This window comes from Mauremys mutica, chromosome 7, assembly GCF_020497125.1.
Source record: "Mauremys mutica isolate MM-2020 ecotype Southern chromosome 7, ASM2049712v1, whole genome shotgun sequence".
NCBI lineage: Eukaryota > Metazoa > Chordata > Testudines > Geoemydidae > Mauremys > Mauremys mutica.
In genome coordinates this window covers 2,186,270-2,202,647 of record NC_059078.1, presented here as the reverse complement: position 1 = coordinate 2,202,647, position 16,378 = coordinate 2,186,270, and the positions used below count along the sequence as shown (strand labels likewise).

Genomic DNA, 16,378 nt, shown 5'->3' with positions numbered 1-16,378 from the left:
GTCTGGTTGGCTCTTTGAGATTTCAGGGTCACTAGAAAGAGCATGTTATGGTTCAATCAGACAACACTCTGTGACTGCATCTGAGGTGCCACAAGAAGTTCATCTTTAACTTCGGGACTATTAGCCTCCATCATGGCGATACACAGAAAGGAGCCACTGAACACAAAAATACTCCCATGCTCTTCTCCTTAGTCTGTCTCTCTCCTCTGGCTCTTCCCCCTGACAATACAAGCATGCTCTAGTCTCTCCGGTCTTGAAAAAAAACACCCTTGACTCCACTTGCCTCTCTAATTAATGCCCCAGCTCTCTTCTCCCTTTCATCTCTAAGATAATTTAACATACTGTCTACAGTCAATCTCTTCCAATTCCATCCTAGACCCTGTCTAGCCTGGCTTTCAAAGTCTCTAATGACCTCTTCCTAGACAGATCTCAGAATCAGTATTCCATCCTCATCTTTCTTGACCTATCAGCCATCCTTGACATTGTTGACCACGCTCTGCTTGAAATCTTGTTCTCCCCTGGTTCTCCTCCTACCTCTCTAATCACTCCTTCAGCATGTCCTTTGGAAGATCCTCCCCTCCAGCTTTCTGCAGCTTTCTCCCCTTCTCTTCTTCTACTACTCCTTATTTCTGGATAATCTCATCCACAAACAAAAATTCAACAACCATCTCTAGGCTGGCGACTCACGGGTATACCTTTGTACTCCAGACCTGTCTCCTTCTGTACCAACTAAAATCTCGGCCTGTCTCTCTGTCATCTCCTCGTGGATGTCTAGCGACAAGCTTAAGCCAAACAGGAATAAAACTGAGCTCTGAATCTTCCCCCTCCCGACAAGCCTTCCCCATTACTTCCTTTCTCTGTCAAGACCACCACCCTGCCTGTCACTCATTATTTCCTTGTGCTCCCCATTGGTCTGTCTGTATCCATGTGTTGTCTCGTGTCTTGAACTTAGATTGTAAGCTCTGGGGTAGGGACTGTCTGTTTGTTCTGTATTGTACAATGCCTCGCACAGCGGGGGTACTCGTCCATGATCAGGTGCTCCTAGGAACTACGGAGATGCAAATAATATATAATTAATTATAAGATGTAAGTGGACAGACAGCAGAAACTGATCTTTAAACCCAGACGACATATCCCAGCTGATATCTTATCTAAGTCATCCCGATATATTCCCATCCAGTCAAAATGTAAAACCCAGGCTATTCTTTACTGGAGAACCAGATCAAAGATCACTGGGAACAGATGTTATGATGCATAGATAGCCTAACTGGGTGCTTTGCGTTTTCCCTTCTCTCCTACTCCCCTTTTTGGGGTTGTTCACTATCGCAGTTTGACCAGTGAATGAGTTTTTTGCTGTGATATGGACATCACTCCCCAGGGACAGCTGTTTTATCACAGCTCTCTCCACTTCCAAAAATCATGTGAACACACTCATTTTTTTAATATTGGTCCCTGTTTAAGACCCTATTCCTTTAATAAAGCTGCATGTTTGTTTTTAGTATTTCTCATTTCATTGTGTATTGACAATGTTTGTATATGGTTATGTTTTAATTTGTCTGTATCATGCCCTGAGTGCTTTGGGTGGAGCTGCGTGCTTTGTAAATATAATGATTATTCTTCTGTTACCTTGCACTGAGACAAAAATATATCCCTTAAATTTAGAACTCTTGGATTTTTTTATATCAATTTGTGAATATTCATTTTTTATGTTAAATACACTGTTTCTTTTAATTAAAAATATGCTCCAAATTATATAACATTAAAACTGAGTAGGACACCATCATGGAGATAAACATTGATAAACTAGAGTCAACAACGTTTCATAGGATTTGCATCTACTTTGTGTAAGGTGATCAAATCTCATGTAAATGCTTATACTGTAACTCAATGTATAGGCATATGAACCAAGAAAATAATAAATGTAAAATGTACTTTTACAAAATTGGAATCTGAATACCATTTTTGAAATTCCACCTCAGTGATGAAGACCATAGAATTCTAATATATCAGATACTACAAATATATCGTTCGAAAAGGATTCTTTCTTATACCTCTAGATATATTGAAAAAATATTTGCACCGTTATCTTCTCACTACTGTTTTTTGTGTTTTCCACAGCCTGTCAATCAAGGTCATCACTATCAAAAAGAAATGAATCCACTTTCTCATTCCAATCCAAGGTAAGATTCTGTTTAAGAGCCAAGCAGTGAGAATTCAGTTAGAATATTCTGGCTAGTAAATGTGTCTTTCTTTGATTTCATCTTAAATCATTTTTTCAATTGTTACCTCTTCATAGAGTTTTCCCACCGCTCTTTTTCTTCAGAGTTCTATAACATTGCAGTGAGACCACATTATCCCAGAGTGCAGGACAAAACTCTACTATAGGTGATAGCCATCCGCACATAGTGTCATGCATTTAATGTAACCGATGTAGGCCCTGATCCTGTGAAGTGGTGCATGGTACAGTAGGACTCTGTATGCACATCACATTGCAGGACTGGGGCTATGGTCATTCGGGGGTGTGGGTTGGTTTGCGTTGAGGAGGGCAGATTACATTCCTTGTAGTCAAGGAGCCCCATTCTTCACAAATGATACATGATTTTAACATTATGGAATTAGGCAGAGCCTTTAGTTACACAGCACTTTCAAGAGATGAGTATTATGTAATAGTACTGGGGCATTTGCAGATTTAGTCTGTCTATAATGTCTATAAACTATTCAAGTTTGAAGTTGTGTCTGTTCCCATTGTAGTCAGGATCAAAACTCCCCTTGGCTTCAGTGGGACCTTTTGAAAGAGAGAGAGAGAGAGAGAGAGAGACTTGTCCACCATCAGTAACCTCTTAAACTGTTGCATCCGACGAAGTGGGTATTCACCCACGAAAGCTCATGCTCCAATACATCTGTTAGTCTATAAGGTGCCACAGGATTCTTTGCTGCTCTTAAACTACTTTATCTGTGAAATCTTATGATCCTTTTGTCACCCCACCTGTTGAGCCTCCGTATTGAACTATAGTTCAGACAGACAACTGTGTCTCATTGTTCATCTGACCCCAGTGATGCTCTCCTTGCTTTTCCAATGCTTGGCCAAGACTGTTTTCAGATGAAAGCAAGTTGCATGAAGTTTAATCTATCTGTAGGTGATGCTGGTGAGGCGGGGAAAAGATCTTGAGGGTGTGATATATTCCTCTATTACTGAGGAGGTCTGTTTGCATTGTTTCAGGATGTTTACAATCTGGAGATGCTTCTGGTGTCCTGTTGTCAGTAGTAAAGCACTTTTCCATTTCTGCTCAGCTAGGTGTTTGCAACCATTTGTTTCTCAGGCCTGGATTTCAGCACTGTCATCCATGCTTTTGTTACCCTAATATGAAGTGCATGGGACTACTCTTGAAGATCACTCAAAAGCATCGGCTAGTGCACTTGGCAGCTAGCTGCATTCTTGGTGGCATATTACAGCAGTTATTTGTTAGCAGGCTGGGTTCCTCTTCTCTTTCATGTGTATGTCAAGGTGTTGACTTTGGTCTACCAAAGCCATAGATAGCTTGGGACCTGCTTACCTATCCCAGCTCCCCAAATATAAATGCCAGGTAGCTTGTATGTGGGCATTCTGGGTGCAGGGCCCTTAATTCTGGAATTGATTTCTCTCTCTGGTCTGACAGTGCTCAAGTCTTCTATCTTTAGGGCATGGCTCATGGTCCACCTCTTTTTGCAGGCTTTTTCCCAAGGGAAGGGTGAGTAGTTCATTTGTTAAAAGTCATTGTTACAGTATATGAACTGTTGTGCATATGCTCAAACACTTTAGTGCCAGGTGCATTTTATATACTGAAAAACTTAATGAACTCCTTTATGATAAACATAAGATAAACATTTTTAACATACCAGGTCAGGTTAATATGTTCAAGAAAGTTAGTTTGTGTTTTATACACAGATTCAAAGTCAAATTTTCTGGGCAAAAATTACTACCAGCTTTTGTACCGCTGTTTAGTCTATCACACAGTAATCTTTAATTTTTTTACAAAATCATTTTTGACAAATGTGGGCAATCAAAATACCTGTAAAATACCTGACTTGCAACTGCCTCATAAATTCAGTATCCCTGCTGAGCTCCCAGAAAGGCGTTATCGGGCTGTAAACATAGAAGACGACAACATTTTGAGGTCAGCTTGCATCAGGATATAAAAACTGGAGAAGATGTATGTAATGCAGGAGTATTTTATAGCCTGTGACTGAAAAATCATGATTCACATTGTTACATTTTATTTGAAGATGGAAAACTTAGAAATGTTGTTCACCGTGGAGGAAACGGGGAGAAGTAAATGAGAAGGGAGATAAAACTGATGGTGATTCTAAAATGAGTGAACTCCTGAACTATTCTTTAAAACCAGTTTTAACAAGAAAAAATGTGTCTGTAACCTGTGTAGAGGGGAGGCAAGTCATTTTACTTACCAATCCTTTCAAAGGAAAAATATAACACAGGCCTAACCCCTAAAATTGTTATAAATAAATACAGCGATTGGGTCTTCTGACAATCCGGGATCTTCTGCTTTCATGTAGGCTGACCCTGGGTATTCTATTGGCAATTAAATAAAGCATTTAGTTATACTGCATAACCAGTTATTTCAGCATCTGTGACATTGAGCACATACACAACTTCAAATAAGAGAAAAAAACTTGACAATTACTGCATCTGTTAGACTCACACGCTGTAGTTGGTTCAATGACATAATACACCTCACAACGACGTTTGGCCTCTGATCTGCGATTGTTCTTTACGATGTCTTCCCAGTCTCAGCCTCACTGACTTCTGTAAAATTACAGGAAACCATATTGAGATCCAACCCACAGATTCAAACTGGGTTATCCCTGGCAGCTCTATCTGCTCCCTACAGAGCTGAGGGGGAGGATGTGTGTGGATCTGACAGGTGCTCTGCCAGTCAGGACACAAGGCCATGCTTTGTGTCTCAATAACATACATATTCACACAAACACAAGCACCTGATTTACTTAATTCTAAGCTTGCTTCTTAGAATAACATGACCAAGGCAGCAGCCTTTAAGGCTAATAGCAAACTTCCCTATCCCTTTAACTATGGCCCATTGCTATATTTAAAAAAATACTTATGTTCCTTCTTGGGACTAAGGACTTTAGAGATACTTGAACATATAACTGCTGCAGACCAACAAGGTCCAACCAACCTGTAAAATTACAGGAAACTGTATTGAGATCCAACCACAGATTCAGTGTGGGTTATCCCTGGCAGTTCTCTCTTCTCCCAGCTGGGCTGGATCTGACTGGAGCTCAACATGACTGACAGTTTTGTATCCCTGACAGCGCTCATTCTTGATTGGCCAGGAGTGTCCAGCTTCTAACTAAAGGCAGGAGGCTGGGGGATGGGATGGGATGTGTACACAAGCAGGCCTGTCTGCCTTTAAAGAAGTCTTCCACATCAGCTTCAGAACAGCTACTGAGCATGGTTAACAACTTGCACTCCCTCTAGTGTGCTGAAACAGCAGCTCCTTTGTATCCCTCTGTTGGGGAATGTTTCGGTATCAGCTCAGCGCAAGTAGAAGCGGCCGCTCTGATTACAGCAATAAGTTATTGGCTGAACACCATGAAATAAGACAAAGAAAAGGGGGCTACATCTGGACAGTTGGGAACTATCTAAATCCTCCTACGCAGGCAGGAGCTGTTGCAGAGAAGCAGGTAAAAGAATATTTGAAAAATGGATCTATGCTGTGTAGCTTGATATCCAACGGAACGGTATTGAGACAATCAGCACAAGCAGTTTCTTTTTGAATAGTCATGGACCACTGAGGAGGCACCAAATGGCTGGGGAAAAGCGTGGGTGGAAATGTTATTCATCAAATAGAGAGAGAGTGATCACGGCAGTTACTATCCAGTACATTTAACTTCTATCCCTAACCAAGTTAAGGAACAGATATGAAAAGAAAACCTCTAAAAGATAATGGCACTGAGAGCAATCAACAGAAAGGGCTGGAGCTAGGCTCACTTTCCAGGGGTTCCACAGAGCCCAGCTCAGAAAGCCACCCTGGAATATTGGTACCGTGACACCAGCACCCCCAGACTGTGCTCCTCTGTGGGGTCCAGAACCTGCTAGCACAGGGAGCCTGTTTGGCTGGGAGGGCCAGGGCCAGGCTGGATTCCAAGCCTGAGCCAGGCAGTTTCCATAAGTGGGACTCCTGTGACGTGCTGGCTGGATTTTAAAGTTCTCCCACAGCTGAGCCCAAAGAGGAAAGCAGTGGCATTGCTGCCACTACCCTCACCTAGGAGTGATATCTCCTTCTAGAGCAGAGGGCTGCAGATTGCCACACACCTTGCATGCAGCTGGTACTGCTTCATCCTCCATCAGCTTCATGTGGCATAGAAGGTTTGAAAGTTTTATAAAAAGAAACGCTAAATGAAGAGAAGTATTGTACCGGGCTGTAAAACCTGGCACAGCTCTCAAGAAGGCACCGTGAGCCAAGCTGCAGGCACTGTATGGACAGACTTTTTGAACTTTCTACAGACTCTTTTCAGAAAATCTGTTCTTTCCAAAAAAGAGCTGATTTTCTGTCATTTTTTTAATTAAAGTTGAAAACAATTGCTATATACACTGGCTCTGCCTGGGACTCACCAGTTGTCACAGCATTGGCATGGTGGCACACCAGGCTCTTCCCAAGCCACCTACTGAAATTTATGCACTGAAGTTCAAGCAGCTGGTTTCCCAAGTAACTGCATAAACAAGCTAAGACAGGACATAAATATTTCAGCTCTTAAACAGGGCTTCCTGTAATAAGAAACCTATTTTATACCTCAGTAATCTCATACAAAAGATGCACAGCCAGATTTTCAGTCAGGCTTCAGACTTTGCACCTGTCCAAAATAAATAAACAAATGTACCCACAATAAACTGTGGGCACAGATATTTGCAGTTAGATGTCTACCTGCTTTGGATTGTGGGCGCAGCATGAAAGGCCAGCACTTAAAATCTGCCCCATGCTGTGTGAGAGAGTTCTCTGATCAGGGTGACCAGACAGCAAATTGAAAAATCGGGACAGGGGTGGGGAGTAATAGGAGCCTAGATAAGAAAACGACCCAAAAGATTGGGACTGTCCCTATACAATCGGGACATCTGGTCACCCTATCTCTGATCATATTCTAGTCTATTCCCAGATGACAATATCTGGTAACTGTAGGTAAGGTGGCTGGTCCATATCAGTGAGTTATGGGTATCGCACCTTTAAAAAGCATTTATGTGAAAAACCAGAGCAAAAACTAGAATGTTAGAGAACCAGGAATGTAGGAGTGAGGGTTCCGCTTCTCAAGCAAGGCACTGAGACGCTCTCAGATAACTACCCCAGCTTTCACTCTGCCCCAGTATGGACCAAACAAGCACGCTGACAGCTGAACACCCTAATCCCAATAAAACTGCAAGATTTAGGAAGTTTAATCCCCAAAAGCCTAAACAGAATTGTCAGTCTCCCAAAGGCCATGCTTAGGCTGTCTGGGGAGGGCGGGGGAGCTGACAAATTTCCCTACACTAGTTGGGATCTCCTGGGGTTAATAAGGCTCCCATTGAGTGGGAGTGATTTTGAAGGGCTCTTCCATGCCTCTACTAAGGCTTGGAGGTGGGGTCAGGGCTCTGACCCCTAAAGACCCCAACAGGTCCAGCGGAGTCCGCAGGAGGAATTGGAATGCCTTTTCACTATGCTCCCACCTCCCCTCCTCTTTGCTTCACTGCTCTCCTTCCTGCTCCACGGCTCTTCCTGCTCAAATTCCATGTTCTCCCCAGCCTACCAGTCCACCTTCCTGCAGACAGTTGCTATGGAAAGTAACTCTTTTGGAATTACTCTGTTGACTTTATAGTATTCAGTCCTACCCTCAGATATGTGGGGATAAAGGCACAGTAACTGATTGGGTAAAATAAGCGGTAAAATACCACAGCACCCACAATGTGTTTCCTCTTTACTGGTACGTCTTGTGTTTATTTTGGCTTTGTTTGCTAACTGTTTACAAAAAAGAAAAAAATGAAAACTAACCCAGGTTCTAAAACCCTTAAGAACATATAAAGTATTTACTAAAATACCTAACTGGAAATGGATGATGCTATCCAGGCCAGCATTTCGTTTAGATTTCTATTTTATCTATAAAAAGTGTCCTTGCTGTGCTATGCTTGAAATTCTTTATAGCTTTGACACTTGTGGTTGTGATATAAACGTCCTTCTATCTATAACTGGCTGATAAGGGCCTGCAGTCTTTGACAAATGATTAATAGCCACTGACCTCAGTTCACATTGGTTCAGTATAGGCTGACTGACGCAAGCTGTCCTGTCATCATAACCCACATGTATTACATTGGACTGATCACGATGTCATCATTTTTCTTTCCTTTACAATCTCAAATTTTTTTTGCAAACAGTAAGCATGATGTTTTCTCTCTCTTTTGGTGAATGAATCTTTTCAAACAGAAACAGATAAAGTGTACGGATCAATAAATTACCAAACAGAGGTTACATTGTATAGCAGTTTCAATTGTTTAATGTTATAATAAAATCTCAATTGATATGAAATTTGTACCATCCAGAATTATTTTTTGTTTCGATGACTTGCAAATCAGAACATTTTAAGAGATTAACAACTTCAAAATATTAGAAAAAAGTTATGTGCTTCTTCCTGAACATAGCAGAACCAAAATCCTTAATTATTACTTAATCACAGCATATGATTTTCTAATTTTTGTTATGTCTGTCTACAGTGGGTAAGGTAATGAATGAATCATAAAAATGGATAAGCTGCCTGCTGAATTCATTTTTTAGCTTAGTTTCAACCTTGAGGCCCGGAGGCTCAAATAAATGTATGATGTTGAAATCTTAACTAGAGAAACTTTTAAAAAGGAAACACACTTGCTCACTCCACCATAAATTTAGTCAGATTCGGTGGCGGCACTCCAGCTACCTGCATAGGAAGAACAATCTAGTGATTAAATCCCACAGTAATGACAATCAGGAGATCTAGTTCTTTCCCTGACTCTGCGAGACTTCTTGTATGATTTTGGATAAATCACTTTACCTGGAGACCCTGGTTTCCTCATACTCCAGATGCGAATAATAAAACTTACTTCACAGAGTTATGGTGAAGCTAAATATATTTAATGGTTATAAGCCACTTGGAGATCCTCAAAAAGAAGGCACTTGAGTACAAGTATTTATTATGGATTATCTGATACATCCTATCAATAATGTTGTGGCATTGCCATATGTTAGCTGCAGTTTTGATTATACAACCCAATTTTTGAGTTTATAATTCAATACAAAAATGAATTCTGGCATGAACTGTTCCCACTCTGTCACAGTAGCAGTAAGGTAGCTCAGAGATCAGCAGGTAAGTGTTTTTACAAGTGTGTAAAATAAAGGAGGAAATCAGACTGATTATATTCAACTAACACATCTTTCAGTGCATGACTCCTGCCCACCCTCTGTGTTTAACCTGACTAAGCAAGCATGTGGCTTCTTCTCAGTTTCCTTTAACTAAATCTCTGTTACAGAATTCTCTTCACAACTCCTCATTTCCACAGGCATTCAGCATCTGCCCTTATCAGACAGCCTGAAATTGGTAATGGACATGCAAGATTCTGCTGCATGGGTGCAAACTCCATGTATTGTCTTGAAAGTAAAACCTAAGGGCTCATTAAGTGCTGAGATTGCAATTCAAGCACACTTGTTTGCCCCAGCTAATGAAAACCAAACAGACCAGTCCCTGGTGTGCACTCACTGTTGGTTTGTACCCTTAATCTTGCTACATCGTTCAAACTTCCTTAAAATACAGTGCAGTCACAAAAGGATTGTACGTATATATTTGCACTACAACAGAATTTCACTAATCTGCATACTGCCGAATTCATACATAAACAATGTCTGTCTCACCCTCTTCCAAGCACAGATTTAATAGCAAAATAGCTCAAGGTTGAAAGTGTAAGTTAAAAAAATGAGTGCAGCAATACAATCAAAGAAGCATATTCATTTTTATGATTCATTACAAGAGCAAAGTCATACAACTTCATTGCTTTTACCAAACAGACAACATTACATTATGAAGTATTATAAAACTACACTGCAGCCATCAAAATAAGCGAACGAGGATAATGTATCACAGAATGTACTTTGCTTTTTCATTAGGCTTGTTCACTTACTCACTCATTCACAAAATTCAGTAATTTACAGTGGGTCTCCCAGTCGTTAATCTGAATTAGTGAAATTCTGCTGCACTTGTCAGGCCACAGTATGCACCAAAGGTACCGTGACAATAAATGTGGATTATATAGAACACGCCTTATTAAAAACTACCTTAGAAAGTTTTGATAATGCTGGCGAAACAGCTGGCTACCAAGGGCTTCTCAAGAACTTGGTGACCTACAGATATAGAATATGTGAGCGAATCCTGGTGAAAAACACATGGCTTCCCATTGTCTGAGGCTATATACTCTCAGTATTCCACTTCCCCTCCTTCTCTGGAAGATTTGACCAAGATTTGTCAGGCTTGCCCAGCTGGAGTATTCAAAATTACTTTACCGTGAAATCCACCTTTTGCATACCATGTGCAGTGGAAGTATCATCTTTTAGTCTTGTCTCTCACACTCCAGAAAGCAAGTACGTGTATGTTGCTTCCTGCCTTTTCAGACCTCTAAATAAGCCTGACCAATATCGTAGAAGATTAGGGTTGGAAGAGACCTCAGGAGGTCATCTAGTCCAACCCCCTGCTCAAAGCAGGACCAACTCCAACTAAATCATCCCAGCCAGAGCTTTGTCAAACCTGACCTTAAAAACCTCTAAGGAAGGAGATTCCACCACCTCCCTAGGTAACCCATTCCAATGCTTCACCACCCTCTTAGTAAAAAAGTTTTTCCTAATCAACCTAAACCTCCCCCACTGCAACTTGAAACCATTGCTCCTTGTTCTGTCATCTGCCACCACTCAGAACAGCCTAGCTCCATCCTCTTTGGAACCCCCTTTCAGATAGTTGAAAGCAGCTATCAAATCCCCCCTCATTCTTCTCTTCTGCAGGCTAAATAATCTGCTAAATAATAAATAAGCAATCAGGTTGGTCAGGCATGACTTGCCCTTGGTGAATCCATGTTGACTGTTCCTGATCACCTTCATCTCCTCCAAATGCTTCAAAATGGATTCCTTGAGGACCTGCTTCATGATTTTTCCAGGGACAGAGGTGAGGCTGACTCATCTGTAGTTCCCCGGATTCTCCTTCTTCCCCTTTTTTAATGATGGGCACTATATTTGCCTTTCTCCAATCGTCTGGGTCCTCCCCCGATCACCACCAGTTTTCAAAGATAATGGCCAATGGCTCTGCAATCACATCAGCCAACACCCTCAGGTGCATTACATCCAGCCCTATGGACTTGTGCATGTCCAGCTTTTCTAAGTAGTCCTTAGAATCATAGAATATCAGGGTTGGAAGGGACCTCAGGAGGTATCTAGTCCAACCCCTTGCTCAAAGCAGAACCAATCCCCAACTAAATCATCCCAGCCAGGGCTTTGTCAAGCCTGACCTTAAAAACCTCTAAGGAAGGAGATTCCACCACCTCCCTAGTAACCCATTCCAGTGCTTCACCACCCTCCTTGTGAAATAGTTTTTCCAACCTTGACCCTGATTATGAGCAGTATCCTGGATCCTTTGTGCTGCTCCAGTGGCTGACTGCCCTACTGAGGAAGACCCACCTCCTGAGGGAAATGTATCCAATTGTAAAGTACCCCTGGGGGCTGCTCCAGCTTGCACAAGGGGCTCACCTGGCTCCTGGCAGCCTGAGATCACAGGAGATCCACAGGATGCATAAACCTGAGCTCAGCTACAGCCCAGAATCAGCGCTCTTAATTTCTACCCTCTTTCCCTGCTCCTGCCTTTCTTCTAGCATCAGCCTCCTCTCTGTCCCTTCACTACCCACTGGCCATTGCTGGGGTGAGGCCTTTCTCCTGCGCAGCTCCTGTATACTCTGAAGCCTGTCTAGACAGGCTTTTCTCTATCCCTCTGCTGCCACCCCATTGCTTCAGAATTGCAACTTGACATGTAACGTTGTCTGCCTTGCTGAGACCTCCTCAATTCTTCATCCCACTGCTATTTAATACTTATGTCTGTGAAACATTTGGACACACAGTTGATCTGTCTGCAAGACACTGTCAAAGTGAAGCTGTACTTCATTGTTTCAGTAACTAGTTGTACCCTAAACAGCTTATTCTGATAGATTAGCCTTTTATTATGCCACTAAAACAGTGTGGAGGTTTAAGCTAGCTCAGTGTCAACACTCTGAGCTATAGCTCCAGAGATCTACAGTAGGTTGAAGAGTGACCTCTCACTTCTCAAGGCATTGTTAAGTTCAGTCATATCATCAAGTTGACAGTCCTAGGTTCCACTGAGATCCGGCCTCTCGCAGTACACAGGCATCTTTCTAGCAAAATAAGCCCATTGTTACCCTTGCAACATAAGAGTGTCCCGGGGGATGTAGGGGTGGGATTAATGGAGTTTCTTTGAGACTCCATTGAAGCAGACTGCCAGGCAGCCAAGGCAGAGCAGGAATTCACTTACATCCTGATCCTGACGTTGTCGCCACACAGACATAAGGGTCACCCACACAGAAACAGTTACAGGATTAGGGTCCTACATCCCTCTTTCCAGGATGGTATCAGTCTCATGTAACTTCCAAAGTTCACTTCCCTTTTAGAAAAGCTATTAATTTTTATAATTTTCTATTTTTTTACAACGGTAAATTATACATCTGCTCTGCTACACAAAAGAGTTTATTACTCAAGATTCCTTTGTAGTTATCCTATTGTTATTGAAAAAGCTTGCTACTTTTAAAAGCAGATTACACTGCAAAAGCATAATTTTTGCCACATTGATTAAATTTACAGCTTCATTTTATACTGTTGTTATATCAAAATAAAACCAGGCCAGTGTAATTATATGCCAAAAGTCCAATGTTGTCTTGAATGTATTTGTTTAAATGATTCCTCTCACAGAGAAGGAAAAGTAATTTTCAACTTTTGTTTTCAGCAGCACACCTGTTAACTAATTTGATTATATTAATGTTAAAGTTATTGTTCCAGTGAGCTGCACTTGTCCATTGATTTTTAAAAGCCCCTAGCTCCCTAGTCATCCATTAAGAATAAATGGGATGCAGTCTATGGCGCAGGATGGCAGAATCCTGCTGGGGGTTGACTGTATGAGAGAAAGCAAACGATGTTAGCCGCAACGAGACTAGTTAGAAGGCGTTTTAAGAATTGATGAAACATTAAAACGTAATTCTTAAAATGAAGGGTTTGCTTGTGTTCAGCCTTTTAGCTTTATAAACCCCCCACTAATTGACACTTTGTTAAATGTTTGGGCATTTGAACTAGCAGACAAGTGAATGCAAGTGATGACAGTGGATAATTGATATGCTTTATTACCATCTATTTGACTGAGATTAAATGTGAATATGCAGGAATTTTGCCAAGTAACTTATTTCCCTTTAAAAAATTCCTTACTGCAAGTTATACAGCCAATACACTGATAAACAAATGAATCAAAGTTAACAAAGAAGAAAAGGCATAATATTTTTAGTTAAATTAGGTAATAAAACGTTGTTTTTCTCTGTTGGCATCATTTATAATGCCAAAAGAGCAGTGAACACCAAGTTTGAAATCTAGCCAGCAAATCACCAGTATAATAAAATGGAATTTTAGTCTTTAAGTAAAATTGCAATTTAGTTCCTACTAAACGTAAAATATGATGGGAGTTGTGCGTACTTCCTTAAAGAAGATCTGACCACCAAACAGCAAGATCTATTAACTATTAAATGATTATTAAACTGCAAGTCAGGTCTTTCGCTACTGTTTTCAGCCTAATGTAAATGAATATGCATGTGTTCTTTTTGCTTTTAATAAACTACTAAAATATATCCATCGACAGCTGACATTGAAAGAAAATCCTGTTAGTTTAATAGGCTAGATTCTCAACTGCTGTAAGCCAACTGATGTCAGTTTACCTACGCTGATTTACAGTGTTTGCACCAGCTGAGATCTAGCTCCATGTGTAGAATTCATGACTGCTTTACTCTCTCTGGACCTGATTCTGCTTCCATGGAAGCCAATGGAAAGATACTTTAATAGGAGCTGAATTAGGATCTCCATGTACAATCTCACTTGTACTTTTATCGACCTCTTCTTTAATTAGTCAGTTATCAAAAATTAAATTAGTCAGGTTTAAAAATAAAATCTCTTTGCTGCCTTTAGGATTACCGAGCATTTAGTTGGCCATGTAACAGACTGACAATATCCTGAACAAACCTTATGGAATTTAGATAAACTTTATTGAATTAAATTAAACCTTATTGAATTAGTCTGAATACCTTTGGGGTCCATTTTGTTAAAAATGCAATTGTGTATGTGTTATTGTGGCACTGTATGTACCTTCTCTTCCCTAGTAGGAAGGGGGTATGCTAATTTGCTACCTCCCTTATCAACACTTTGAAGCCACCTCCTGGAGGAATGTGCATATACTAATTCAAACTGGATTCTCCAGCGACCAACAGACAAAGAAAGGGTTTTGGATAAATAGCCTGGTTTTAAACTGTGGTGGGGCCTTTTCTTCCTGATCCAGCAAATAGACAGGACCCCTGGTCCATGGAGGGCCCCAGTCCTCGGGGTATGGTAAGGACTGGGGGCTTGTTCTGAACTGAAGCTGTGATGAACTCATGACCACAGGGGGTGGAGGGTTGAAGCACTGATCCTACCATGTTAGGGTTGGGGTCCGTTCTGGTAAGCTTGTTAATGTGTGTAGTTTCTTTTATCGTTTTTAATATGTTTTCTTTGTAGTACCTTTTACCTTAAGAATAAATTAGGCTTCAATAGGAAGTGCTATGTAGTAATTTACATCTGTAGCAATTACACCTGTTACCCGTCTCTACAGAGAAAGCCAGCAGGTGTCCTTGGGCAACCTGTCTGTGCTGGGAAGTAGACAGTAAAGGCAGGGAGCTTGCAGCCTGGAAATACCCCAGTCCGAAGGGAGAGGAACGCAGGTCTCCACCCAAGACAGGCAACAGCTGGGGATCTGGAAGCCCAAGATTGAGTGCCCTGTCTGGTCCACTGAGGGGAATTACAGGTGCAGTTGCCCTGATCTGAACTGTGACAGGCTGGCTTTGCTGAAGTGGTGGATAGCAGGAAAGAGGCAAGACCAAGAGCTTGTGACATTCTGTAAATTTGCTTGTGATTTTCTAAATCTTTGTGCTAACAAAATAGAAAGTTCCAGTAAGGCATACAGTAAATGAAGATATTATGTATTAGGGATGGAATGAATCTGTCACTTTGACGGATTGTGAGGCAAAGAACAGATTAACAGATTACTCATAGTCAGAATGCAGCTCCCTGTGAAAAATGTGCAGGAAATGATAAGTGTTGGTTTGTGCTGATTTAATGATATTTTAAAACTACAATAACATTCTAGGAGAGTAATAAAATATAGCTCGTGCCTTGCATTTTTTAATCATCAACATATTGCCAGTTTGACCTTAAAATAATTGTGATATTTCTTTTTCAAATATATCTTTCAAGTCATACAAACTTGTATTGCAAAATAAACATTTGACATACCAACATATGTATTTTAGTCCTGTTTAACCATTCTCTTAAAATGTGCACTTGAAAATCTTTTTCCTTGATTTGTGTGTATAAATATACTATGTATCTTTGTAGGTAACGCAGCCTATTATTCTTCAGCACATTCTCTCTATTATCCATCATAGAAATGTTGTTTTCTGACCAGGAGTTGAAAAAAAATGAACAGTTATCTCAATTAGGAATTTGTTTATAAACACTATTGAATTTCTCATGGTTTTATGGCATTTTTGATTTAAGTAATTGTGAGAATGTTCAAATAGCAAAACTGAAGTGTTTTTCGAGACAGTAATGGACAGTTTAAGACTAAGATGACTGCAGCATTATTATTGACATAGCTGATGGCAGTAACTGAAATTTGATTTCAACATTTTGTATCCTCAGAACAGATATAAGATGAACCAGAAGTTACATACACAGCACAAGCATCTTTTCTTGTTGTTCATTGTTAATGGACTTCAGAGCTCCTAAAGTCACTGTAAAACTAGTTTTGAAGAGCACACATTTGTTATTTTAATGGAACTGTTGCCATAAAACAAGATGACTTCTCCAACTACATGTACATTACAATGTAAAGTCCCAGTCATCCAAATGCTTACACATGTGCTTAACATTACGCACATGAGAAATCCCATATACCAAGTGCTTATGGATACTAACCATAGACGTAGACATTTTGTTTCTGTATTTCTTCAAAATATTTTTGTAGCTTTGGCCCACAA

General features: G+C 40.6%; 1 protein-coding gene across 7 annotated transcripts in view; it reads left to right on the top strand.

Annotated features, from left to right (window-relative positions):
• CFAP20DC (CFAP20 domain containing) overlaps positions 1-16,378 on the top strand; it is a 179,921-nt gene that overhangs the window by 143,619 nt on the left and 19,924 nt on the right. For all 7 annotated transcript variants that reach the window (XM_045024975.1, XM_045024972.1, XM_045024973.1 and 4 more), the window contains one exon: positions 2,119-2,180. In XM_045024975.1, coding sequence (XP_044880910.1) covers positions 2,119-2,180 — 62 coding nt within the window. The remainder of the gene's footprint in view (positions 1-2,118; positions 2,181-16,378) is intronic.